Genomic DNA, 27,715 nt, shown 5'->3' on the forward strand with positions numbered 1-27,715 from the left:
TGCAAAATACGCTGTCCTGATCAGACCATTGACAACACCGTGCTGGTCGCCCACGTGGGAACTGAGCTACAAAGATTCATGGTCCAGCTCTCCCATGGCTATAACTTGCTGTCCTGATAAGAAGCACCAAGAAAACCATGGCCACGGGACAAAGAGTTGCAGCTTTGCCCCCAGTCACACAGAATAACACCCCACTGAGAGCATTTAGCAAATTCTGTTCATTGGGTGCATGGTGGCTGACAATCTGTCCCTTCAGACAGAACTTGATCCATCCAGAATTATAGGGAGGGGATAGCTTGATCTTGGGATTGACATAGCTCAGCACAACATTGAGGGCCAAAGGGCCTTTACTCTGCTGTAATGTTCTATACACAGAGGAAACAGCCAAAAACTCCCAAGAGGATTATGAAGCCTGTGATCTAAACCCCTTTTTGAATGGCTGTGAAACATCCACAACATCTACTAGGGCGGCACAGTGGCTAGCACTATTGCTTCACAGCACCAGGGACCCAGGTTCGATTCCTGGCTTGGGTCACTGCCTGTGTGGAGTTTGCAAATTCTCCTCATGTCTGCGTTTTGTTTAAATTCATTAATCACAAGTAGGCTTACATTAACACTGCAATGAAGTTACTGTGAAAATCCCCTAGTCACCACTCTGGCTCCTGTTCGGGTACACTGAGGGAGAATTTAGCATGGCCAATGCACCTAACCAGCACCTCTTTGGACTGTGGGAGGAAACCGGAGCACCCGGAAGAAACTCACACAGGCCCGAGGAGAACGTGCAAACTCCACACAGCCAGTGACTCAAGCCGGGAATTGAACCTGGGTCCCTAGTGCTGTGAGGCAGCAGTGCTAACCACTGTGCTACCCTATTGTGGGTTTCCTCTGGGTACTCTGGTTTCCTCCCACAGTCCAAAGATTTGCGGATTAGATGGAGTGGCCATGCTAAATTGCCCCTTAGGGTCAGGGGGACTAGCTCCGGTAAATGCATGGGGTTATGGGGATAGGGCCTGGGTGGGACTGTAGCTGGTGCAGACTTGATGGGCCAAACAGCCTCCTTCTGCACTGTAGGAATTCTATGGTTCTATGACTTGCAGCCACACACACAATAATTTTCACCTTCGCTGGGAATATTCTGGCAGGACAACACCATAAATGTGACATTCCCTGTGCCAGCTCTTTGAAAGAGTTATTCAATAATTCTCTTTCCCCATAGCCTTGCAAATCTTAGCAAATACTCAGTCATAGGAATATCCTAAGTAGTGAATGTTTTAGGGTATTTTGATAAATGAACTGGAACCTGAGACATAAACTTTTTTTGTGGTGCTTTTGCACTCTCATTTGTCTCGGAATGATGTCATAGGAATCAAGTTTTGAGTCTAAATGTCCCTTTGTCAGATGTTCTGGGGACTCGGGTACGAATCCCACCAAGGCAGATGGTGGAATTTGAATTCAATAAAAAAAAGTAAAATTAAGAATCTACTGATGACCATGAAACCATTGTCGATTGTTGGAAAAACCCAACTGGTTCACTAATGTCCTTTAGGGAAGGAAATACAAAGAACAAACAAAGAACAACCCAGCACGGGAAACAGGCCCTTTGGCCCAACGAGCCCACGCCGTCACATCTGCCTACACCTACCCTGCCCTGTGTGTATGTGAGTGGAACCCCTAATGTAGCCAGATTCAGGGGAGAATAGTGTCAATTTGGTACACCAATCAGCCTAAGAGCACATCTTTGGGGTGTGGGAGGAAACCAGAGCGCCCGGAGGAAACCCATGCAACCACAGGGAGAATGCGCAAACTCCCACAGACACAGGCCCAAATCCATGTATCTGCACAGCTAGCAGTGATAGTCACTGAGCTGTTGTGGTGCCCGTCTGCTGGTCCAGGATTAAGCACACACAACGACACGAAGTACTAGGCCACTCCCGGAACCTCCAAGAGCAGCCCACGCACGACCCACCGTGTGCATGCCCCTCGTTTGACAACAAGGTGGACCGACACCTGTGGAATAAAAAGACAAAACATTAACATGTAATACTACATTTCTGGTGTCGTCCCAAGGCTCTGACCCTATTTAATACACTCTACTATAACCCTCCATCCCTGTTTCGCTCCTGTTTCTATCTAAGTAAACCTTAAACAAGTCCAACGTGCCTGCCTCCACCACCCTACTCGGTAGCGCGTTCCATACCCCACGACCCTCTGCGTGAAAAACCTTCCTCTCGTGTCCAAATTATACTTCTCCCCCCTCACCCTTAGATCGTGACCTCTCGTAATTGTCCCCAATCTAGGGAAAAGCCTACCACTGTTGACTCTATCTATTCCCTTCAGTATTTTATACACCTCTATCATATCCCGCCTTAATCTCCGTCTTTCTAAGGAGAAGAGCCCCAGTTTCTCCAACCTTTCCTCGTAACTCAGTCCTTCCATGCCAGGCAACATCCTGGTAACCTCGTCTGCACCCTCTCCAGGGTCTCCACGTCCTTCCAGTAGTAAGGTGACCAGAACTGGACGCAGTACTCCAAATGCGGTCTAACCAACGTTCTGTACAACTGAAGCATTAGACGGCAGCTCTTATACTCTATACCCCTTCCTATAAAGGCTAGCATTCCATAAGCTTTCTTCACAACCTTCTCTACTTGTGTTGACACCTTCAGAGACTTGTGCACCTGCACTCCCAGGTCCCTCTGTATTTCTATACTCTTAACCTGTCTACCTTTTATCACGTAACTCCTCCCTGCATTATTCCTTCCAAAATGCATCACCTCGCATTTGTCAGGATTAAATTCCATCTGCCATCTATCTGCCCAATATACCAACCTATCTATATCCTGCTGTGACACCTGACAGTCCTCCTCAGTACCTGCCAATCCTGCCATCTTGGTGTCATCCGCAAACTTGCTGATCACACCATGTACGCCCTCTTCTAAGTCGTTTATATATGCCACAAAGAGAGGTCCCAGTACTGAGCCCTGTGGCACACCACTGGTGACTGACCTCCAGCCAGAAAAGGACCCTTCGACTACTACTCTCTGTCTCCTATTGCCTAGCCAGTTTTCAATCCATCTACCTACCTGTCCTTGTATCCCATGTGCCTTAACCTTTTCTACCAGCCTACCGTGAGGGACTTTGTCAAACGCCTTACTGAAATCCATATAGATGACATCAACTGCTCGCCCATCGTCAACCGTTTTTGTCACCTCCTCGAAGAATTCTACCAGATTCGTAAGGCAAGACCTCCCCCGAACAAAGCCATGTTGCGTATCCCTAATCAGATCGCACGCTCCAAATGCTCATACATCCTATCCTTAAGAATTTTTTCCAATAATTTTCCTACCACCGATGTCAAACTCACTGGTCTATAATTACCAGGGTTTTCCCTACTACCCTTTTTAAACAGCGGTACCACATTAGCTACCCTCCAGTCTTCTGGGACCTCACCTGCGTCCAAAGAAGAGACAAAGATTTGCGTCAGAGGCCCAGCAATTTCATCTTTCACCTCCCTAAGCAGCCTGGGATAAATACCATCAGGCCCCGGAGCTTTATCCGTTTTTATGCTACTTAAAAACCTTAGCACTTCCTCCCTCGTAATGGATATTTCCTTCCACTGATCTGCAGCTCCCTCCAAGACACTACACAACATCAAGCCCCTCTCCTTCGTGAATACCGACGCAAAGTATTCATTCAGGATCTCCCCCATTCCCTCAGACTCGATACATAGCTCTCCTTCTTTGTCCCTAAGAGGACCAATTTTCCCTCTAACCACTCTCTTGCTCCTAATATAAGAGTAAAATGCTTTTGGATTTTCCTTAATCCTATCAGCCAAAGCCATTTCATGCCCTCTTTTCGCCCTTCTAACTCCCCTTTTTAGCTCCCTCCTACTCTCTCTATATTCTTCCAGCGCACTCTTCGTTCTCAGTTGTTTCGACCTAACATACGCCTCCCTCTTCTTCCTGACTAAGTCTTCGATACCCGCTGTAATCCACGGCTCTCTAATCCTGCCTTTCCCATCCTTCCTCTTTACCGGCACATGCCTTTCCTGCAACATTATCAGTTTGCCCTTAAAAGCCTCCCACTTACCAACCGTGGACTTGCCAGCTAACAACCCCTCCCAATCAGTGTCCTTCTGCCATCTTTACCCGGTCTAGCCCATATGTGACTCCAGAGCGACAGCAATGTGGTTGGCTCTCAACTGCCCTCCAAGAACAACTAGGGATGGGCAATAAATGCTGACCAGCCCATGTCCCTCAAATGAATAAAACAAATAATCAAACTTTCCTTCAGGAATGTTCATGTTCTGTATTATCAGACGACAAAGGAAAGTACAGCAACAGTCGGTTGTTTCTCAAGCCTTTTCCTTCGACCCATGAGGGGAGAGGGAAGTGGGATCAAAATTACAGCAAAGACAAAACCTGCACTACTAAGGACAGATAGTACTCAAGCATCAATTTTGTAATTTGTTCATGTGACTCTGCATGGATAATAACATTTCATTTATATAGCGCCTTGAACTGAACAGTCTCAAGGTGCTCCCAAAATAATCCAATGCCCTACCACAGAACTTTGAAATCAACTCAACAACAGATTTTCTTAAATTTGATAGTTATATTCTCCTTAGTCTCAGTAACTTCCTTTGAACCACATTTCAATTCACCAGTTAAATTAGCACTAGTCATTTCCTTCATTATATTTTGACGTTAATGGGCCAAGAACATTTGTCTTAGCATCCTCCTCTGCCTTAGTCACTTCTCTCTTACCAGATTTACATCCCCGAGATTTTAATTCTTCCAACATCTCTACCCTCTTGAACACTGTCGTGTTCCTAAAGATCCCTATCAGGTCGTTACTCTCTTCTACTTTTTTTTCAAATCCCCATCCTTTTTTTGGAGTTTCAGTCTGTTCAGTCTTTCCTGTTAGTTCTAACTTCTCAGTTCTGTAATGTTTTTCTTTGCACCTTCTCTAGTGCCTCTGTATGCTTTTTAAAATATGCGGACTAGAACCACGCACAGCGCACCATTCTGCTTTACAATCCCATCCCCCTTGAAATATACCCTTGGACATGGATTGAATTTTTCTTTGCGGCTTTGTTAACTGTCGCACTATCTTTTCATGATTTAGACCAACGAGTTCTGATGAATCCTGAAAGCAAACAGTAAGCAACTTGTTACGGTATACGAAGAGGACACTTTCTCTTCTTTGCATTTTCACATTGGCTCAGGCTTTCTCGTAAAAAAAACATCCTGTGACTGGTGATCTATGTTGAAGGCCATGGCTACAATTTTACCATCCCGTCCACCACAGGAATCAGAGCAGAAAGGGGGCGGACAATGGAAAGGTCTGTTCGCCTCAGATGAAATTTTCCTGTTTCAGGGGTAGTGAGGTTGGATAATTCTGGCCAGAGTCACAGAATTTGCGGCCAGTGAGTTTAATGGCATTCTGCGTGATTGATGTGTAAATCCTACTGCCACTCAGCCTGGAAACATTGCATTGCTGCTTTCAGTGACCTGTCGACTTAGACCCACAGGATCTCTTTCTAGCAAGAAACTCTCAAGTAACATTCTTGTCCACAGCATAATCCATATCCACCTTCCTTCTGTCAAATCTCACTGTTTATATTTCTCAGTATTAAATTGCTGATGTGCATGTATGAACAACAATTTGTACTTACATTGTGCGTTTAACTGCCACAAGGCAGTTTCACAGAAAGGATTATCGGATTGTGTATTCAGAGAGATGAGCCAAAGCTTGGTCAAAGTGATATACTTTCAGGAGAGTCTCAAAGCAAGAAAGAGAAATAGAGAGGTGGAGAGATTCATCCGCTTAGGACCTAAGTTCTGGAATTCCAGCCTTGAATCTCTCCGCTTATCTATCTCTCTTTCTTCCTTTAAGACTTTCTAAAGAAGGAGGCCAGAAGTTTACACCAAATTCCAGATGTGGTCTCCTCAAGGTCCTGTAAAAATGTAGCAATACTCAATTTTCCTTGCAATAAATGCCAACATTCTATTTGCCTAATAACTTGCTGTACCTGCTTGTTAACCATTTGTTAACCATGTACCAGGACACCCAGATCCCTCTGTGCTGCAGACTTCTATAGTCTCCCTCCATTCAAACACAATATAGCTTCTCTAAGCTTCCTGCCAATATGAATAAGTTCACATATTCCCACATTAAACTTCATCTGCCATCCTCCCTCCCCTACATTTAACTATTTACTATTTAGCAGACTCTTCATATCATCTTGCCAATTTACTTTCTTAGTCACATCAGGAAAGTTAGCTACCATACATTTCTTCCCTTCACCCAAGTCATTGATACACATTGTAAATAGTTGCAACTCCAGCACTGATCCCTGTGGCACTCCAATAGTTAAAATTTGTCATCCCAAAAATGACCCATCTATCCTTAATTTCTGCTTCCTGTTAACTATTCCTTCCTCTACCCAGGCTGATGCGTTCCCCCCACCCCATGAGCTCTTTTATCATGTATGAATCTGTTATGTGCGTCTTTCTTGAATACCTTTTGGTAATGCAAATATGTCATATTTACAGGTTTCCTTTTATCTACCTTGTTTGTTTCTTCCTCAAAGAGGTCTAATAAATTGCTCAAACACAAATTCCCTTTCATGAAACCAGGCTGACTGTTTCTGGTTGCACTGATTTTCTGAATGCCCTGCTATTGCCTCCTCAGTAATGGATCCTAGTTTTTACCCAAAGACAGACGTTAGGCTAAACGTCAGACCAAAGTGCCCACAAGAGGTTTCACACAAACCTCTTTCCACCACATCAACATAACTTTTCATTCTTTTCTCCCACATACACATACTGAGCCTCTTATATGCACCAATACTGCTTGGCTGAAATACTCCTTTTGGGAGAAAGTGCCACATTATATTCTAACAACTCCAAGCAAAAAGAAGCTGGTCCTGAATTTCTTTATGGGTTTATTAGTGACCTTCAGGGGGCATGGTTTTCTGGTCCTGCCAATGATGGACTCCCACTGCGGGTTTCCACAGCAGTGTGGGGGTGGGATTCAATGGGAAATTCCGTTGACAGCTGTGGGACTAGAAGATCCCACTGCCCCACCACGAGTGGACGGGCTTCCTCCCACGATCAAGAAACATACTGCGGGGAGGCCAGTGAATCACTCCTCCTCCGATACCAGATTTATGTCCCCTGGTTTTAACTCTTCCAACATCTCTACCCAATTGAACACCGTCACATTCCTAAAGATCTCTATCAGATTGCTCCTCTCTTCTACTTTTTTTTCAAATCCCCATCCTTTTTTTGGAGTTTTAGCCTGTTCAGTCTTTCCTGTTCATTCTAACCTCTCAGTTCTGTAATGTTTTTCTTTGCAGCTTCTCTAGTCCCTCTGTATGCTTTTTAAAATATGTGGACTAGAACCACGCACAGCACACCAAGGTTCTGGAAATCACCATTCTGCTTTTCAATTCCATCCCCCTTGAAATGTACCCTTGGACATGGATTGAATTTTTCTTTGCGGCTTTGTTAACTGTCGCACTATCTTTTCATGATTTAGACCAACGAGTTCTGATGAATCCTGAAAGCAAACAGTAAGCAACTTGTTACAGTATATGAAGAGGACACTTTCTCTTCTTTGCACTTTCACATTAGCTCAGGCTTTCTTGTAAATAGATCACCAGTTACAGGATGTTTTATGTTGAAGGCCATGGCTACAATTGTACCATCCCATCCACCTTGGGAATTGGAGCAGAAAAGGGGTGGACAATGGAAAGATCTGTTCACCTCAGACGAGATTTTCCCGCTTCGGGGGAGTGAGGCTGGATAATTCCACCCAGAGTCACGAAATTTGCGGCCAGTTAATGGCACTCTGCGAGATTAATGTGTAAATCCTACCGCCACTTTTTTTTATTCATTTATGGGACATGGGTGTCACTGGCTGGCCACCATTTATTTCCCCTCCCTAGGTGCCCATGAGAAGGTGGTGTGAGCTGCCTTCATGAATCACTGCAGTCCGTGTTCTGCAGGTTGACCCACAATCCCATTAGGAAGGGAATTCCAGGATTTTTACCCAGCGACTTTGAAGGAACGGCTGATATATTTCCAAGTCAGGATGGTGAGTGGCTTGGAGGGCAACTTGCAGGTGACGGTGTTCCCATGTATCTGCTGCCCTTAGAACATAGAACATTATAGCGCAGTATAGGCCCTTCGGCCCTCGATGTTGCGCCGGCCAGTGGAACCAATCTAATGACCCTCTAACCTAAACTATTCCAATGTTATCCACTGACCATTTGAACGCCCTTAAAGTTGGCGAGTCCACAACTGCTGCAGGCAGGGCATTCCACGCCCTTACTACCCTCTGAGTAAAGAACCTCCTCTGACATCCGTCCTGTAATTACCACCCCTTAATTTAAAGCTATGTCCCCTCGTGTTAGCCATCACCATCCGAGGAAAAAGGCTCTCACTATCCACCCTACCTAACCCTCTGATCATCTTGTATGCCTCAATTAGGTCACCTCTTAACCTTCTTCTTTCTAACGAAAATAACCTCAAGTCCCTCTGCCTTTCCTCATAAGACCCTCCCACCATACCAGGCAACATCCTGGTAAACCTCCTCTGCACCCTTTCCAATGCCTCCACATCTTGCTTATAACGCGGCGACCAGAACTCCAAGTGTGGCCACACCAGAGTTTTGTACAGTTGCAACATGACCTCACAGCTCCGAAATTCAATCCCTCTACCAATAAAAGCTAACGCACCATACACCTTCTTAACAACCTTATCAACCTGGGTGCCAACTTTCAGGAATCTATGCACATGTACACCGAGATCTCTCTGCTTGTTGACACTACCAAGAGTCCTTCCATTCGCCCCATATTCTGTATTCCTGTTAGTCTTACCAAAGTGAATCACCTCACACTTTTCCGCATTAAACTCCATTTGCCACCTCTCAGCCCAGCTCTGCAGCTTATCTATGTCCCTCCGCAAACTGTAACATCTATCCTCACTGTCTACAACTCCTCCAACTTTGGTGTCATTAGCAAATTTACTAACCCATCCTTCTACACCCTCATCCAGGTCATTCATAAAAATGACAAACAGCAGTGGCCCCAAAACAGATCCCTGAGGTACACCACTTGTAACTGAACTCCAGGTTGAATATTTCCCATCAACCACCACCCTCTGTCTTCTATCAGCTAGCCAATGCCTGATCCAAACTGCTAAATCACCCTCAATCCCATGCATCTGCATTTTCTGCAGTAGCCTACCATGGGGGACCTTGTCAAACGCTTTGCTAAAGTCCATATGCACCATGTCAACTGCCTAACCCTTATCCACCTCTTTGGTCACCTTCTCAAAAAACTCGCTAAGTCCTTCTAGATGGAAATGGTCGTCGTGGGTTTGGAAGGTGCAGTCTAAGGATCTTTGATGAATTGCTGATTGTACTGATGAAGATTCCCAGTGAGTTCTGAATCACCACGAGGTTGAATTATTTGCTCCATTCATCTCAGGAAAACAGCAACTCATCCTCAGCTGCCTCAGGAGTTTCGTGAGATTGCTACATTTATATTCCGATAAATGTGCTGCAGAAACGTCGGGCTGGTACTTAACAGCATAAGTAGCCCTTGACTGGCATGATTGGGCCTATCACAACACCAATGAACCTCACAGCCCAGAAAGGGGATTGTGGAGTCTCACTCCTGCAGGTAGAAAATTCTTAGCTGTTTTCAAATTCCAAAAGGTTTTATCTATTCCCCGTGCATTCTCTGTTTTTGTTTTCTTTTCCTTTATCCAATCATTCCTTTCTCACTTTCTATTTTCTACAAGGTAACAGGTCCTGCTAGCGGCTCACAGGAAGGGAGACATTCAAGCTGAAGTTGGAGGGAAATAATCTAAATTAATGGGTACGTGTGAGGTGCCACACTTCCACAAATTCTGAATAATTAATGGCAGAAATTGTATAGCGCCATGCACGCTCAGTGACTAAGAATGGTTTCAAGTTTCACTTCTGATGGACAAAGTGGTTACACACACACACATGGAACAGCATTTCAACCACAGGAAATTGATAAGCAAAGATTTTGCACATAGTTTTTTAAAGCCAACACGTCAAAGATTCTTTTATCTGATTCAAGGCAGCTGCCTTCTGTATCAACGATTTGGAATTTGACACAATTCATTACAAGATCAGAACACTGGTCCTCAGACAGAAATCGAAGGCGTTCAGTGTGTAAGTATTGGCTCTTATTCAAAGCTCAACAAGGTTAATGTGTGACTTAACTGGTGAAATCGTGAAGTTATTTAGCAGAGTGGATCATTTTACTCTCTTTGTAAAACAAGACTCTGAACTGTTTTTTGGGGTTTTTTTATCAAAAGCTTTACTATAAGCATAATTCTATGATGCTGTTGTTCAGATAGTTTGCCTTAAGAGTTTCCATTTGTTTTGCTTTGTAAAACATTTTTTCAAAAATGAGTCCTTAAAAAAAACTAAAAATAATTAAGTTTTCATATGAATGAATACATTAAAAATATTATGAAGAGATATTTTAAAATAATTAATTACTTGTATATCTGGTGTTAAATAAATCACTTAACATGGCATATAATTTAGTATTAGAAATTGTACACTGGGAAATAGCAGTGAACTTGCGAATTCTGCCAACAATTAAATATATGGAACAAATATATCAAATAACACGAATACTGCTCACTAACATTAAAGCTACAATGTTCTGGACACAAAGGAGTAAGAAACCAGGTTTATCGGCTTCCAGGTGGGGATGGGGATGGGGATGGGGAGAGGTGATGGAGCTGAGGAAAATAGAGGGTTCAAAAGAGGAAGAATAATACGGAAAATGGGAGAACAAGCATGGAATAAATTTGTGTGTGATCAGGATCACTTCTGTAGTTGCACATTTATTAAGGTAGGACTCATTTAGTACAACAGTGCTACATCCGTCTGAGCATTGGAACACTTGTCTTTTATAAGAATGGAATCGGCCAGTGGTTAAGTTGCTGAGAATGTGAAATGAATGGACTGAATTATGGTGTACTTGTTCCAGGCTGTATCATCTGCATATGAAAATGAGTTAACACCATGGCAATATTAGTAATGAGTTAGCACATTGGGTTATTTTATATGCTTTTATTAAAAAGGGGGCATGGACCTAATTACTTGAATGCCTTGAGTTGGCACAAAGTGAGTTAGTATGAATGTGTTAAGACACTTATCATTAATAGCACACATCTGGTCAGAGTATGCAAAAAAAAGAGAATTTATTTTTATCCTTTCAAGTGATGTGGCCATTGCCAGCTAGACCAGCACTGTTTCTCATCCCTAGCTGCTCTTGAGAAGGTGGTGATGTGTTTTTCTCTTGAACCACTGAAGTCCATATGATGTAGGTAAACCCATGTTTAGGTAGAGAGTTCCAGGAGTTTGACCCAGCGACAGAGTAGGAAGAGTGTCAGGCTTGGGGGGGATGCTTGTGGCTGGTGGTGTTCCCATCTATTTGTTACTTTTGTCCTTCTAGGTGATAGAAGCTGCAGGTTTGAAAGGTGCTGCAATGCATCTTGTAGATGTATTACATAGTATTTACAGAATCAAAACAGGCCATTTGGCCCAACTGATCCATGTTGGTGTTTATGCCCCTCAAAAGTTTCTTCCAACCTTAATTAATCTGGCTCTATCGTCATATCCTTATATTCTTTCCCTTTCATATTCTTAACTTTCCCTTACAAGTATCAGTAGCATCTCCGAAGGTTATAGCCTTATAGCAATCTCTCTTTCCAAAAGAAAAAACGTTGGAAAATCTCAGCAGGTCAGGCACCGTCTACAAGGAGAGAAAAGAGCTGACATTTCAAGTCCAGATGACCCTTTGTCAAAGCTCAACCTTTCTGGCACTATATTCTTTTTTTTCAAACAGGTGTTTAGTGAGGAACAGCCTGAAGGAGCAAATGCCGATTTTATATAGTTCAGAAAACTGTGATTGTAACAGATAAGCTCATTCTCCTTCCCCTCCTTTCCTGTCCATTTCTCTCACACATGCTTCTTCCTCAATAATTTGAAATATCCACCTCTGGAATTTATATGCCTCAAATTCCCACTTCCCAGTTGCCCATCCCTCCAGCGACTCTTCAGATTCACAGCAGGTATTCCAAGACTTGAGAGTCTAACAGAATTACGAAGAACCATTTGGTCCATCTGGTGTTTATATTCCACATGAACTTCCTCCAACCCTCTCTTCACCTCACCCAATCAACATTTCCTTCTATTCCTTTCTCCCTCAAGAGTTTATCCAACTTCCCCTTAGATGTATCTATACTATTCACCTCAAACACTCCCTGTGGGAATGAGTTCAACACTCACACCACTCTCTGGATAAAGGATTTATGATCCTAGAAAGAAATCTTTCCTGAAATCTTTATTGGATTTATAAATGACTAACCTATAACTATGACCATTAGATTTGGACTGCCTCCTTCAAACCCTGTCATGATTTTAAAGATCTGTAACGGGAACATCAGAATTAGGAGCAGAAGGAGACAAATTCAGCCCTTCGCGCCTGCCCCACCATTCAATCAGATTGTGCCTCTCTCTCTGGTCTCAAATCTACCTCCCCACTATTTCACCCTTTCCCTTCTTTTATTAGAAATATATTCACTTCCCTCTTGAAACCATTCACAATTTAGTCTCCACCGTGTTATGTGGCAGCAAGTTCCACAAATTCACCACCCTCTGTGAGAAGTAGTTCCTCCTCATCTCAGTTTTAAGTCTATTGCCTCTCAGCCTGTACTCGTGACCTCTTGTTCGAGATTGCCCCACAACAGAAAACATTTGGTCGACATTTACTTTATCAATCCATTTTCAAATTTTATATGCCTCGATCAGATCCTCTCTCAGCCTTCTCAACTCCAACGAGTATAACCCCAAACTGTTTACTCTCTCCTCATCAGCCCTTTCATCCCCGGAATCAGTCTCATGAGCCTCCTCTGAACTGTCTCCAATCCCACCACATCCTTCCTCAAATAAGGAGACCAAAATTAGACACAATACTCCAGATGTGGTCTCACCAACACTCTTTCAACTGCAACAACTACTTTTATATACCAGTCCTTTTGCAATACATGCCAACATCCCATTTGCCTTTTTTATTGCGGTGGCACAGTGGTTAGCACTGCAGCCTCACAGTGCCAGAGACACAGGTTAGACTCCTGGCCTCTGGTCACTGTCTGTGAAGAGTCTGCACATTCTCTCTGTTTCTGCATGGGTTTCCTCTGGGTGCTCCAGTTTCCTTCTACAGTCTAAAGCACGCGCTGGTTAGGTGCATTGGCCACGTTACATCTTCCCTCAGTGTACCTGAATAGGCACCAGAGAGTGGTGACGAGGGGGTTTTCACTGTAACTGCATTGCAGTGTTAATGCAAGCCTACTTGTGACAATAATAAACTGCTGCACCTGAATATCAACTTTCTGCAATTCATGAACATAGACACTCAGATTCCTCTGCCCAGACACAATTGGAATCTGCTCTTTCTTTAGATAATAATTTGCCTGCCATAATTTTTTCTGCCAAAATGGACAACCTCACACTTATCCACATTAAACTCCAACGGCCAAATTTTGGCCCATTTTCCTAGCCTATGTATATCCATCTGTAGAATCTTTGTATCCTCTTCACTGTTTTCTTTTCCATCTATCTTAGTGACATCCGCAAATGTTGCATTGTTAGACTCTGTCCCTGGTTGCAGATCATTTATTAGGATTGTTAACAGTTGAGGTCTGAGGACTGACCCCTGTGGCACACCATGAGTTACATTTTGCCAGCCAGAGAAACACCCATTTATCCCGACCCTCTGTTTTCTGTCAGTCAGCCAATCCTGAATCCAAGCTAGTTCTCTGCCCTCAATTCCCTGCAATACCAGTCTGAGTCAGTCTTTTATGTGGCACCTCCGCAAACACCTTCTGGAAGTCTAGATATACCACATCAGCAGGTTCCCCATTATCCACCTTGCTGGTTATATTCTCAAAGAACCCAAGCAAGTTTGTCAAACACGAATTTCCTTTCATAAACCATGTTGACAATGGTGGATCGAGCTTTGTCTTTCTAAATGCTCAGTCATCTCCTCCTTAATGAGGATTCCACCAACTTCACAATGTACCGAGTGCAGTCTAACAAAGATTCTGTACAAGTTTAACATAGCTTCTCTGTTTCTTATTTCTGATTCTCTGGAAACAACAACCCACATTTACGTAACACCTTTAAAGCAAAGAAACTTTCCAAGGCGCTCATAGGACTGTCATCAGATTAAAAATTGACACTGTGCAAAAGAGAAACAGATTTCAGGATAGGTCGAAGAAATGGATGTTAAGGATTGTCTTGAAAAGGAAAGGGGGGCTTTAGATGCTGAAAAGTTTATAGACGGAGTTCCAGAGCTTTAGGCTGAGATAGCTGATGAGGACATGGTCATTCAGGAAGGGAAGTTCTGCAGGAAGGACTGCAAGGTAAGCAGAAACTGATAATAGGTTCATACGTTCATAAGATATAGGAGCAGAATTAGGCTATTCAACCCATCGAGTCCACTCTGCCATTCGATCATAGCTGATGTGCTCCTCATCCCCATTTTCCTGCCTTCTCCCCATTACCAATTAAAAAATCTATCTAACTCGCCCTTGACATCAAGGTTTCATTTTTTGTCAAATGAAGCACTCATCAAGTGCTTCTTGATGCAGCACTTGATGAGTGCTGCATCAAGAAGCCTTGGCAAAACTGGAGCGAATGGGGATCGGGGGAAGCCTTTCCATCGGTTGGAATCAAAATTAGTGCAAAGGAAGATGGTTGCAGTTTTTGGAGGACAATCATCTCAGCTCCAGGACATCACTGTAGGAATTCCTCAGTGTCATGTCCTTGACCTAGTCTTCTTCAGCTGCTTCATCAATGGCTGTCCCTCCATCATAATGTCAAAGGTCAGGATATTCACAGATGATTGCACAATGTTCAACATCACTTGTGACTCTTCAGACACCAAAGCAGTTTGTGTCCATATGCAGCAAGACTTGGGCAACATTCAGGCTTGGGCTGGTACATATCACCACACAAAATGACCATCTCCAACAGAGGAGAATCCAACCAAGGAATCTCCCCATGATATTCAATGACATTACGATAGCTGAATCCTTCACTTTCAACATCCTAGGAGTTACCATACCAGAAACTGAAATGGACTAGACATATAAATACTGCGGCAACAAAAGCAGGTCAGAGGCTTGGAATTCTGCATGGAGTAACTCATCTCCTGATTCCTCACAGCCTGACCACCACTACAAGGCACAAGTCAGGAGTGTGATGGAATACTCTCCATTTACCTGATGAGTGCACCTCCAACAACAGTCAAGAAGCTCCACATCATCTACCTGATTGACATCTGATCAACCAACATCCACTCCCACCACCACCAATGCACAGTGGCAGCTATGTCTACCTACTACAAGATGCACTGCAGCAACTCACTAAGGTTCCTTTGACAAATCTTCCAAACCCACGACCTCTAGCACCTGGAAGGACAAGAGCAGCTGATGAATGGGGACATCAGCACCTGCAAGTTCCCCTCCAAAGCATTCAACACCCTGACCGCAAGCTCCCCTCCAAGCCATTCACCACCCTGACTTAGAAATATTTTATTTATTTATTAGTCACAAGGAGACTGACATTAACATTGCAATGAAGTTACAGTGAAAATCCTCTAGTCACCGTACTCTGGTGCCTGTTCGGTTGCACTGAGGGAGAATTTAGCATGGCCAATGCACCTAACCAGCACGGGTTTAGACTGTTGGAGGAAATCAGAGTGCCCAGAGGAAACCCACACAGACACAAAGAGAATGTACAAACTCCACACAGACAGTGACCAAAGCCAGGAATCGAACCCAGGTCCCTGGCACCATGAGGCAGCATTGCTAACCACTGTGCTGTCCCTTTACTGTTGCTGGGTCAAAATCCAGGAACTCTCTCCCTAACAGAGCTGTGGGTGTTCCTACACAACATGGACTGCAATGATTCAAGAAGGCGGCTCACCAACACCTTCTCAAGGGCAACTGGTGATGGTCAATAAATGCCAGCCTAGCCAGCAACACCCACATCCTGTTAAAAAACATTAAAAATGAGAAAACTGAAGATTAGCCAAGACAAAAGCCAAATATTGTGGATGCTGGAAATCTAAATTAAAAACAGAACATGCTGGACACAGTCAACAGATTTGACAGCATCTGCGGAGAGAGAAACACAACGAATGTTTCAGAGCAATAAGCTCTCATTAATACTGGAAGAAGGTAGATATTTAATAGTTGAGCAGGTAGACAGTCAGAGAAAAAGGTTGGGCTGGGGGGAAAGAGCAAAGGATGAGTTGGAAAGTGAGCAAATGACATAAATGATGGCAAGACAATAACAGGTGGTAATGGGCCAAATAAAGGAATGAAAGGTAGATCCATAAGGCATAGAAGCAGAATTAGGTCATTTGGCCCATCGAGTCTGCTCTGCCATTCAATCACGGCTGATATTTTTCTCATTCCATTCTTTGTCTTTTCCCCATAACCTTGGATCCCCATATTGATTAAGAATCTGTCTATCTCTGTCCTAAAGGCACTCAATGACCCGGCCTCCACAGCCTTCTGCGGCAAAGAGTTCCACAGATTCACCACTCTCCGGCTGAAGAAATTCCTCCTCATCTTTGTTTTAAAGGAGTGTCCCTTTAGCCTGAGGTTGTGTCCTCTGGTTCTAGTTTTTCCTACTAGTGGAAACAACCTCTTCACATCCACTCTATCCAGGCCCCGCAGTACCCTGTAAGTTTCAATAAGATCCCCCCTTATCCTTCTAAACTCCAATGAGTACTGACCCAGAGTCCTCAACCGTTCCTCATATGACAAGCTCTTCATTCCAGGGATCATTCTTGTGAACCTCCTCTGGAACCTTTCCAAGGCCAGCACATCCTTCCTTAGATACGGGGCCCAAAACTGCTCTCAGTACTCCAAATGGGGTCTGACCAGAGCCCTTTACAGTCTCAGAAGTACATCCCTGTTCTTGTAGTCTAGCCCTGTCGACATGAATCCAGATGAGATGAAAATTGCAACAACAGAACCATTACCTGCACTTCCTGTGAGAAAATGGGAGAAATGGAGAGATATTGAAATACAATTTTAAGACGAAAAAAGAGTGCAAAGTGCATAATAGAACAATGAGGTGCTGTTTCTTTAGTTTGCATTAAATTAAGATTGGCAAAGAAATTTATATGGAATGTGGCAATGTGGCAAAAGAAGTCAGGCTTCTAGAAAGCTCTGAGGTGCGGATTTGTGATGCAGGGAAAAAGTAAAGTGGGTAAATAGGAAGGCTAAAGGATATGTTGGTAACAGCACCTGAAGAACATTGTTTGTCAGAAAAAGGGCAAAATGATCAGAATGAGGGTATGGTAGGTGAGTGGGATGTTGAAAGAGATATTGAGAAGGATGGACAGAAGGGCAAAGATCAGAAAGGAGGATGCTGTCGAACCACCTTGGCAAATGGATGACCGTATGGAGAACTTAAGAGAGAAGCACCAGACAGCATGGGTTGGAGAAGGCAGAATTGAGCTGGGACCTGGGGAGGGAGAGCAGTGACGAAGGTTACCAATTACCCATTGAAGAATGTGTGTTAAGCTCGATTAACTTCGAAAGTACTTTGTGCTCAGTTAGTGCCTTTCCTCTAATTGACACCTAACCAATGTAAGGTGAACAAACGTTTAATCAGAGAGTAGGTTTTAAGGAATGTCTTCAAAGGAGGACAGCAAAGCGGAGGGTTAGGGAGAAATCCAAAGCTTAGGGCCCAATCGGCTGAAGGCATGGCCACCAATGGCAGACAATGAAAATCAGGTACGTGCAAAAGCCGAGAATGACTGGAGGGCAGAGATCTCGGAGGGTTTTTACACAGCTCTGAGGGAGAGACTGAAAAGGAAGTAAAATCAGACATATACGTTGTTACAAATCTTTCACAGACATTATTTTTGGAACAATTTTTTAAAGTCACAATTATGCATCTTCACAATTATACAGAATGAAAATTTGCCAGAAATGAAAGTAGCAATTGAGATGTCCATCATGAGCATTTGTGAACTATTCTTTTTCAACATTTGTCCTTTTCCCTATTTTGTTTGTTACATGCCTTCTTTCTCTTTCTTGATCAGTATTTTCCACTATTACGACTGACCAATTGCCATGCAGAAAAAGTTTCCAACCCTGAAAATATTATTCTGGCTGATAGAAAGAAAGAAATGCGTTTGAAGGTAGCACAGTTGTTAGCACTGCTGCCTCACAGTGCCAGAGACCCGGGTTCAATTCCAGCCTCGAGTCACTGTTTGTGTGGAATTTGCACATTCTTCCCGTGTCTGCGTGGGTTTCCTCCGGGTGCTCCAGTTTCTCTCCACAGTCCAAAGATGTGTGGGTTAGGTTGATTGGTCATGCTAAATTGACCCTAGTGTCAGGGGGATTAGCAGGGTAAATATGTGGGGTTACAGGAATAGGGACTGGCTGAGATTGTGGTCGGTGCAGACTCAATGGGCCAATGGGCCAGGTAGCTTCCTTCTGCGCTGAAGGGAGATGATTCAATATGATATTACAACCTCAACAGCCCAAAAATATTTTGAAACGATGCAATACATTTTTTAAAAAGAGCAATCACTGTTAGGAACATAGGAACAGGAGTAGGCCATTCAGCCCATCGAGCCTGCTCCATCATTTAAACGATCAAGGCTGGCTGGACTCTTCGATGCCTTTTACGTCCAGCAGGAACATGTTGTAATGTTCCATGGCAGCCAATTTGTGCAAAGCTTGAAGTTCCCACAAACAGCAACATGATAATGACAAGATGATCTAAATTTTCACACAATATGATTATCAAGACACTCTCCGCACAATAACAGATAGTGAACAAATGTTTTGACCGTGTTCATTTCGAACCTATGGAATCTGGTGTGGATCAAACACTCTTCTGGATGTCCCATAAAGACAAGATACACAAACCCACAAATTCATTTGTGGTACTCTTGGGGCGGGAGTTTACAGTTTTGCTCGACCTGAGACCGGAAAATTCTGCTCGAGGTCAACAGACTTTCCCATTGTCCGCCCCTTGCCTGCTCCAATTCTGGTAGTAGGCGGAGCAGTAGAATTCCACTGTTGGGTGTAGCAATACTTCAACTGACACAAGTGTCAGGTTTTATCAACGGAATCCAATGTTTCATTGCTCTCGACAGCCAATGACAATCTATTTTTTTTCCTCAAGCTCATCCCAACTGTCCCATCTCCCAACTCCAGCTCTCACAGGGTCTGTCCCCTCATGCTTCAGCTAGACTTTTTGCTTCCTCGCTCTCCTGCTTCAGGCTCTTCCCTCTCCAGCTCTGAGGTAACACACTGGCTTCAGGAAATGTGTACGAGTTGTCACGGAGCTTCATGATGTCTTAGCCTCAAAGGAACTCCACAAGATATCCACTTGCCCTTTTGATAACATCTGTAGCAACAAGTGACATGTCTCGTGTGGCTGTGACTCTGTGCATTAGCTTTAAAGATTTTGCAGCCAACTATACATCAGCCTATTCACCATTTGAAGAAACATAGAGAACATACAGCACAGAAATATACCATTTGACCGAACAGATTTCCCTCCACCGGTGTTTATGATCTACATAAACCTCCTCTCATCCCTCTTCTTCCAATCGAATCATCATATCTTTCTGTTCCTTTCTCTCTCATGTGTTCACCTAATTCCCCCCAAATCTATCCATGCTATTCACCTCCACTACTCCATATGGAAATGAGTTCCACATTTTCAACATTCCCAGGGTAAAGATATTTCTCCCAAATTTCTCAATAGATTTATTAATGACTATCTTACATTTTGGGCACCTCACAAATGAAAACATTTTCTCCGAGTCTGCCCTTTAATTGCCTTATAGACCTCATTGGCTAAACTATTAGTGAAATAATTTTAAACCAACTGCTTAATTTCTTTGTATACATCAATTTGCATTAATATTGCATTGTTAATGTAGTAAAAAGTCTCAACATGTATCATAGGAGAGCTAGCCAATGAAATTTGACTTCAAATCATAAAAGAAAAAAAGCAGCATGGACAAGTTGGGCCAAAGGGTTTGTTTCATGCTGTAAACTTCTATGACTGTAAGAAGATATTTGAACAGGTAGCCAAACGCTTGGTTGAGAAGCTTTGGGTTACAGACTAAAGGTTTTTAATGGTTTCACAGCCAATCATAAAATCAACAAATTAATAAAAATAAAAAGCTTATGCTCTTGAAAAATTTATTGCAGTTTGGAGTTTAACTGAAAAAAAGTTGATAAATGACAAAAAAGGTTTGTCAGAATTCCTGTGAATAGTCAATTTTATCTGTCAATGAAAGTAAAACAAATACTAAATCAAATTTGTTTCCTTTTTGTAGGTATGATATATGCAAATCTTCGTTCAAAAACAGTAAGTACCTTTTGAACATAAATTTGATTTTCTTCCCATCTGACTGTGGTGATTCTTTGATTTATTATTGTCACACGTATTAACATACAATAAAAAGTATTGTTTCTTGCGCGCTAAACAGACAAGACATATCATTCATAGAGAAGGAAACGAGAGAGTGCAGGATGTAGTGTTACTGTCAGCAATACTGTTAAAGGATTGCTGGTGATCTTCTTTACTTCAAACAAAGGGATAGTTTACATCAAAAGTTTGAGCATATCAATGCCAAGTTTAATGCTGACTTCACATAATATCCAACATTCTGAGTCCGAAGGGTATGGGTTTAGGTCCTATTCGAGACTGATGCATAAACCCCCGTGCAGAACTGAAAGAGTGCTGCACTGTTGGAAATGCCATCTTCAAAGGAAACCAGTCAATAACTGGTTTCCTTTGAAGTATTTATGCACTCCTGGATGAAAGTTTCTATTGAGTCTGTTTTCATCGCCCTTTCAGGCAGCACACTGCAGATCACAAGTTGATATTTTAAAAAATTCTCACCTTTCCCTTGTCTCTTTTGCCAATTACGTTAAATCTGTCCTCTGGCTTCTGATCCTCCTGATGTGGAAACAGATTCTCCTTATGTTCTCATTCACTGTATCAAAACACCTCATAATTTTGAACACTGTTATTGCATCCCCCCTTAACTTCTGGGCTCTAAGCACCACAGTCTGTGCTTCTCCAGTCTCTGCGTAACTCAAATCCTTCCTCTCTGGTACCACAACAAATGTACAAAGTCTTCCTTAAAAGCAAAATAAAATACAATTCCACAGTTACATAATGAAAATCCACTGTGACCATTGCCAAAGCTTTACCTCTGTGACAAAATGGGAACATTTTTGAAGTTCTAAATACAAATTCACTGCATGAAAGGACCCAGACATTTAGCACACAACAAAATACATTACACCTCTTGTGGCCCTTTAAACAGCTGTCCAACTAATCCTCCACCTCTTGCTCTTTCCCTATACCACAATAACAATTTTCCCTGCCATATGAGGAGACAGTGGGGTAGTGGTAATGTCACTGGACTAGCACACAGCAGCTGGTGGAATATAAATTAGTAAATCTGGAATTGAAAATTAATCACAGCAAAGGTGACCATGACAACTATTACTGACTGTTGTAAAAACCCATCAGGTTTACTAATGCCACTTAGGGAGGGAAATCAGTCATCCTCACCTGATCTGGCCTACGTGTCACTCCAAACCAACTGCTCATAACTGGCTACTGAAATAGCTTCACAAGCCAGTCAGTTCAAGGGCAATTTGGGATGGGCAACAAGTGTTGGCCTTGCCAGCAATGTCCACATCCCATGAAAGAATGGGGCCAGCACAGTGATTAGCGCTACTGCCTCACAACTCCAGGGGCCTAGGTTCGATTCCTGGCTTGGGTCACTGTGTATGTGGAATCTGCACATTCTCCCCATATCTGCGTGGGTTTCCTCCGGGTGCTCCAGTTTCCTCTCACAGTACGAAAGACATACTGGTTAGATACACTGGCCATGCTAAATTCTCCCTCCGTGTACCCAAACAGGTACCTGGAGTGTGGCGACTAGGGGATTTTCACAGTAACTTCATTGCAGTGTTAATATAAGCCTACTTGTGACACTAATAAATGAACTTAAAGAATAACATTTATTTTGTTTATTCAATTTCCTTTTTGCAAGTTAATATTGAATCTCCTTTCACTGCTCTTTCAGGCAGAATTTTCCAAAAGACGACCACAACTTGCTGCTTTTGTCTTTTTATTGAACTATTTCCACAGATGACTTTGTCTAAATGGTACATCTGTGAGAATTCTTCAACAGAACCAAGATCTGCTTCTTTAACTTAGCCACAGGAGTTCCAGTTTCCGCAGAAACAATGAGAGCAAGTTTGACCATGACCAATTCCACAAGTCATTACAACAGTTCTTCAAACGATACCGTATGTAACCTGTATGCCCATCACCGCACAGCCAGTATTGTTCTCCCTGCAGTCTACGTCATCATATCCGTTGTTGGCTTCATTGGGAATGGCCTAGCTATAGTCGCCATCAGGAGAAAGCAGAAAAAAATCAATTCAACGACACTCTACTCCATGAACCTGGTGATTTCAGACATTTTCTTTGCGGCTGTTGTACCTGCACGAATAGTGTACTATGCACGAGGATTCAACTGGCCATTTGGTGAAGCCGTGTGCAGGGTTATTGCAGTAATTTGTTACAGCAACATATATGCCAGTGTATATTTCATGACCTGCTTAAGTTTGGACCGGCTACTTGCTGTAATATATCCATTCCGCTATTCGAAGTTCAGGAATGTCCGCAACGTCAAAAAAACCTGTATTGTTGTGTGGATCATCATTCTGTGCCAGACACTGCCACTCCTGTTTATGCAAATGTCTAAAAAGATCGGAGACAATTTCTTGACATGTATGGAATATCCAAATTTTGAGTCAATTCCAAATCTTCCAGAAATACTGCTGGCTGCATGTGTAATGGGTTACGTGCTTCCTGTGGTGATCATGCTGTTTTGTTACTCTAAAGTCAGCTCCAAACTCTTCAGATCAGCAAGAGAGAATCCCCTAACTGAAAAATCAGGAAGAAACAAAAAGGCCAACAATGTGATCCTGCTTGTACTTTTCGTGTTCTTCATATGTTTCACGCCTTACCATGTGGTCATTGTACAACACATGATCAAAAAGTTGCACAAGACCACACTGCCCTGCCAAGAACAACTGGAGTTTCAAATAGCTCTCCATGTGACTGTTAGTGTGATGAACCTCAACTGCTGCCTGGACCCTTTCATCTATTTCTTTGCCTGCAAGGGTTACAGGAACATTATCCTCAAGATGATCAGGCAGCCTGTCAGTGTGTCTATTTCAAGCGGAGTTAAGACCGCCCCAGACAACAGCATACCCGGGGGAGGGAGTCACTTGTATACACCAGGGACAACTTCTGATGCCAAGCTGTAGGGGCAAGGTACTCAAGAATACTGCGAAAGACCACACCCAGCCAACGAAAAACTCAATTCTTAATCTGATTAATTCTCAATGTATACATTACACACTGCTTCAGGCACACATTGTGCAGAAAATGGATATGAGTTTTTAAAATTGCTCTTAACTTATGTGTAGTGTTCCCATTTCCTGGGAAATCCATCCCTCAGAGACACCCAAAGTGCAAATGTTGATCATTTTCAATTTACATTTAATGAGAAAAGATTTTGCAGTGGCTTCGTGCTCCCGATTCTAGGGATTTCACTCCACTTTGGATGCAGTTGCATGGCAACTTTGGGCTGTGCTTTGCCCACACATCATCATGGTGACAGTAAAATTTCCATTCTGGCTCAAGTCAGGCACTGTTGATACTCTCATCCATGCATTTGTTACCCGCAGCTTTATCAATTCCATTGCCTCCCATCTTGCATTATGCATAAACTTGAGTTAATGTAAAACTTTGTTGCACCAAGTTCTATTCGCCCATCATCATTCTGCCTGTTGGTCACCACGGGGAACGCTTTAATTTTAAAATTCTCATCCTTGTGTTCCAATTTCTCTTGCCGGAATCTCCATCAACCCTACAACTCTCCTAGATCACTGCAGCTCTTCAGTTCTGGCCCCCATTTTCATTGCCCCATTGTTGGAGGTTGTGTCCTCAGCAGCCTGAGGCCTAAACTCTGGAATTTCCTCCCTGTCTCTCATAGAAACTAGAAGCAGGAGCAGGCCATTCAGCCCTTCGAGCCTGCTCTACCATTCATTTTGATCATGACTGATAATCAAATTCAATATCCTAATCCCCTTTTTCCCCCATATCCCTTGATCCCTTTAGTCCCAAGAGTTATATCTGATTTCTTCTTGAAATCACACAACGTTTTGGCCACTACTTTCTGTGGTAGTGAATTCTCTAATTCACTCTCCTCCTCTAAGGCCTAAAACGTACCTCTCTGACCGCATGACTGGCTATCTGTCCTTAGATCTCCTGATGCAACCTGGTAACAAAGTTTGATGGGTAATGTAATTTTTGTAGTTGGTGACAGTTCTATTAATATACAAATGATTAAGCTTTTTCTATAATTTAATATGAAATATTCTGCGTGTATTAAATGTAGTTCATCCTATTCATGTGGGCATGTTCAATGAACAAGCCCAAATTCAATCCTGTAGCCCCCTGAGATAAAGGAGGGTAATGCCCTTGTAAAGTACTTTGAAATGTTTTTCTAGATTGAAGATAACTGATAAATACTGGTTTTGTTTTATTCTTGAGCTTTAACCAACTTCTACAAAATGCTCTTATTTTGCTCTTTTCCTGCATGACACTAAATTCTTCGATGGTGTGACTGGTCAGAATCATCCCTTTCCTGTGTCCAACTCTATTTGTTTAAAAATATCAATTACATTTCTTTAACAGATAGCCCAAAACAACATTTTTAGTGATACGAACTGATTCAAAGAAGTCAAGAGAAAAGGGTTTAGATTTTTAAAGCATCTTTCTCAACTTCAGGATGTTTCAAAGTGTTTTACAACCAATTAAGTTCTTTTGAATTAGTGGCTTAATGCAAGAAATGTGGCAGCCTAATTATTAATTTTATTTGATTTATTATTGTCACATGTATTCATATGCATGAAATGTATTGTTTCTTGTGCATTATACAGGCAAAACATACCGTTCATAGAGAAGGAGAGTGCAAAATGTAGTGTTACAGTCTTAGGATGTAGAGAAAAATCAACTTAGTGCGAGGTAGATCCATTCTAAAGTCTGACAGCAGCAGGGAAGAAGCTGTTCTTGAGTCGGTTAGTACGTCACCTCAGACTTCTGTATCTTTTTCCCGGCTGAAGAATGTGATCAAATTCAATAGCCTGATCCCACCTTTGCCTTCCATATCTCTTGATCCCTTTAGCCCCAAGAGTTAGATGTAATTTCTTCCTAAAATCACACAATATTTTGTCCTCAACTACTTTGGTAATGAATTCTCTAATTCGCTCTCCTCCTCTAAGACTTAAAACCTACCTCGTTGACCGCATGACTGGCAACCTGTCCTTAGATCTCCTTGTGCAACCTGGTAGGTTACATATGGTGGAAGGTGGAAGAGAGAATGTCATGAGGTCCTTAATTATGCTGGCTGCTATTCCAAGGCAACAGGAAGTGCACAGGGTCAATGGACGGTGGCTGGTTTGCGTGATGGACTAAGTTTCATTCACGACCCTTGTAGTTTCTTGCAGTCTTGGGCACAGAAGGAGCCATACCAAGCTGTGATACAACTAGAAAGAATGTTTTCTATGGTGCATCTGTAAAAGTTGATGAGAGAGTTGTAGCCAACATGTCAAATTTCCCTAGTCTTCTGAGAAAGTAGAGGGGTTGGAGAGCTTTCTTAATTATAGTTAATTGATAATAGTTTATAGTTAACTAATAGTTAATTATAATTGAGTGCAGCAAACTGCCAAAACAGTATTGTGTTATTCTCGTGATGTTGATTTAAGGGTAAACATTAGTCATGCTCGCGGGAGGAACTCTCTGGTTCTTCTTCGGAACAGTGCACTGGAAATTGTACTTCATTTTGAGAGGTCAGACAGGGCTTCTGTATAAAGTCTCTGCTGAAAAGGCACCTCCTCCGACAGTGCAGCAGTACCTCAGTACTGCAGCAAGAGTGTCGGCCGAACATTTTTTGATCAAGTGGGACTTGAACCCAGAACCTTCTGATTCAAGCAAAGGTACTACCCAAGATAGCCATAGCACATATGTTAAGATTTAGACCAGTGAGTGGGCCGCATGAGTGGCCACTCTTCATCTCAGAAGGCCACAGTGTTGAAATTGGGCTTGTTCACTAACCACGATCCCATGAATAAGATTAAATACATTTAATACACACTCAATACTTCATAATAAGTTAGAGAAAATACTGAATGATTTATATATTAATAGAACTGTCATCAATTACAAATGGTAAAAACAAAAGAAATATTGACATTTTGGACACAGAGGGAGCCCACGGCTCTCACAGTCAATGTTGTGAGCAATCAGCAAGCACTTCACTTGTACTCGCTTTGTGTGTCTCACTTCAGTTGTACAGACAGGAAAAGAGTCTTTCTGGATGGAAATCAGCAGAATGTGGCAACCCTGTGCATGGGCAATGGTCAACAAAATGGGCTGCGCTGAGGATCCAGATGGGTCACACATGGCCCCCAGGCTGCAGGTTGCCCACCACTAGTTTAGGTCTTTTATTTATGTAACTTTATGATGATCTGGAATGCGCTGCCTGGAAGAGTGGTGGAAACAGATTTATCGTTACACTGAGGAGAATTAGATATGCAGTTTGAGAAGATGAAACATGCAGGGCAATGAGTGAGGGAATGGGGTTAATTGGATAACTCTTTCAAAGAGTCAAATGGCCTCCTCTGCTCGCTATAATTCCATGATTCAATGTTCCTTTAATTACCACATCTCCAGAATAGAGTAAGATTTCCTTCGATCATCAGTTGTAAATATGAGTATGATTTGCTGACAAATTCTGTGGAGCCAAAGGTGTAATGGTGATGTCACTGGGCTAGTTACCTAGAAGCCCGGTCTAATGCTTTGAGGACACAGGTTCAATCCCACTATGGAAGCTGCTCGAATTTAAATTCAATTAATAAAATCTGGAATTGAAAGCTGATCTTTGTAATAGTGACTACGGCAACTATCATTAAAAACCCATCTGATTCACTAATGTCCTCTCGAGAAGGAAACTTAATGTCCTCACATCGTCTGGTCTACATTTGACTCCAGATCTACAGCAACGTGGGTTGACTCTTAACTGCCCTTTGAAGTGGCCAAGTGAGCCACTCAGTTCAAGGGCGATTAGGAATGGACGACAATTGCTGGTTTTGTCAGCGACACCCCCAACGTATGAATGCAAACAGAGGAAATCCTTCCTAAGCGTGCCAAACCTCTGGTCTCAAAAGAAAATCTCCATATCACCAGTTTAACATCACCTGTGTCTCCCACAAAGCATCAAGTGGCCTCTGTGATAGCCATATTAGGTACAGGATGGGACTGGAGACAAGCATGAAGTTTTTGAAATAGAGATGTTGCTTTATTGGGAGTCAATGTAGGTCAGTAAGCACAGAGGTGGAGGGTCAATAGGAATTGGTGTGAGTTAGGATAATGACAGCAGAGAGTTTTTGTAGACCAAAGAGGGGCAAATGTAGTGGGCTGCCCAAGAGAGTGTTACAAT

General features: G+C 42.7%; 2 protein-coding genes across 2 annotated transcripts in view; one reads left to right on the forward strand and one right to left on the reverse strand.

Annotated features, from left to right (window-relative positions):
* ubac2 (UBA domain containing 2) overlaps nt 1-27,715 on the reverse strand; it is a 225,216-nt gene that overhangs the window by 105,661 nt on the left and 91,840 nt on the right. The window lies entirely within an intron of this gene.
* Nucleotides 22,229-25,181, forward strand: gpr183a (G protein-coupled receptor 183a). The gene has a single exon (XM_080197836.1). The coding sequence runs from the start codon at nt 22,386-22,388 to the stop codon at nt 23,475-23,477; it is 1,092 nt and encodes a 363-aa protein (XP_080053962.1). The 5' UTR covers nt 22,229-22,385; the 3' UTR covers nt 23,478-25,181.

Source organism: Carcharhinus amblyrhynchos, chromosome 10, assembly GCF_965287045.1.
Source record: "Carcharhinus amblyrhynchos chromosome 10, sCarAmb.v2.hapA, whole genome shotgun sequence".
NCBI lineage: Eukaryota > Metazoa > Chordata > Chondrichthyes > Carcharhiniformes > Carcharhinidae > Carcharhinus > Carcharhinus amblyrhynchos.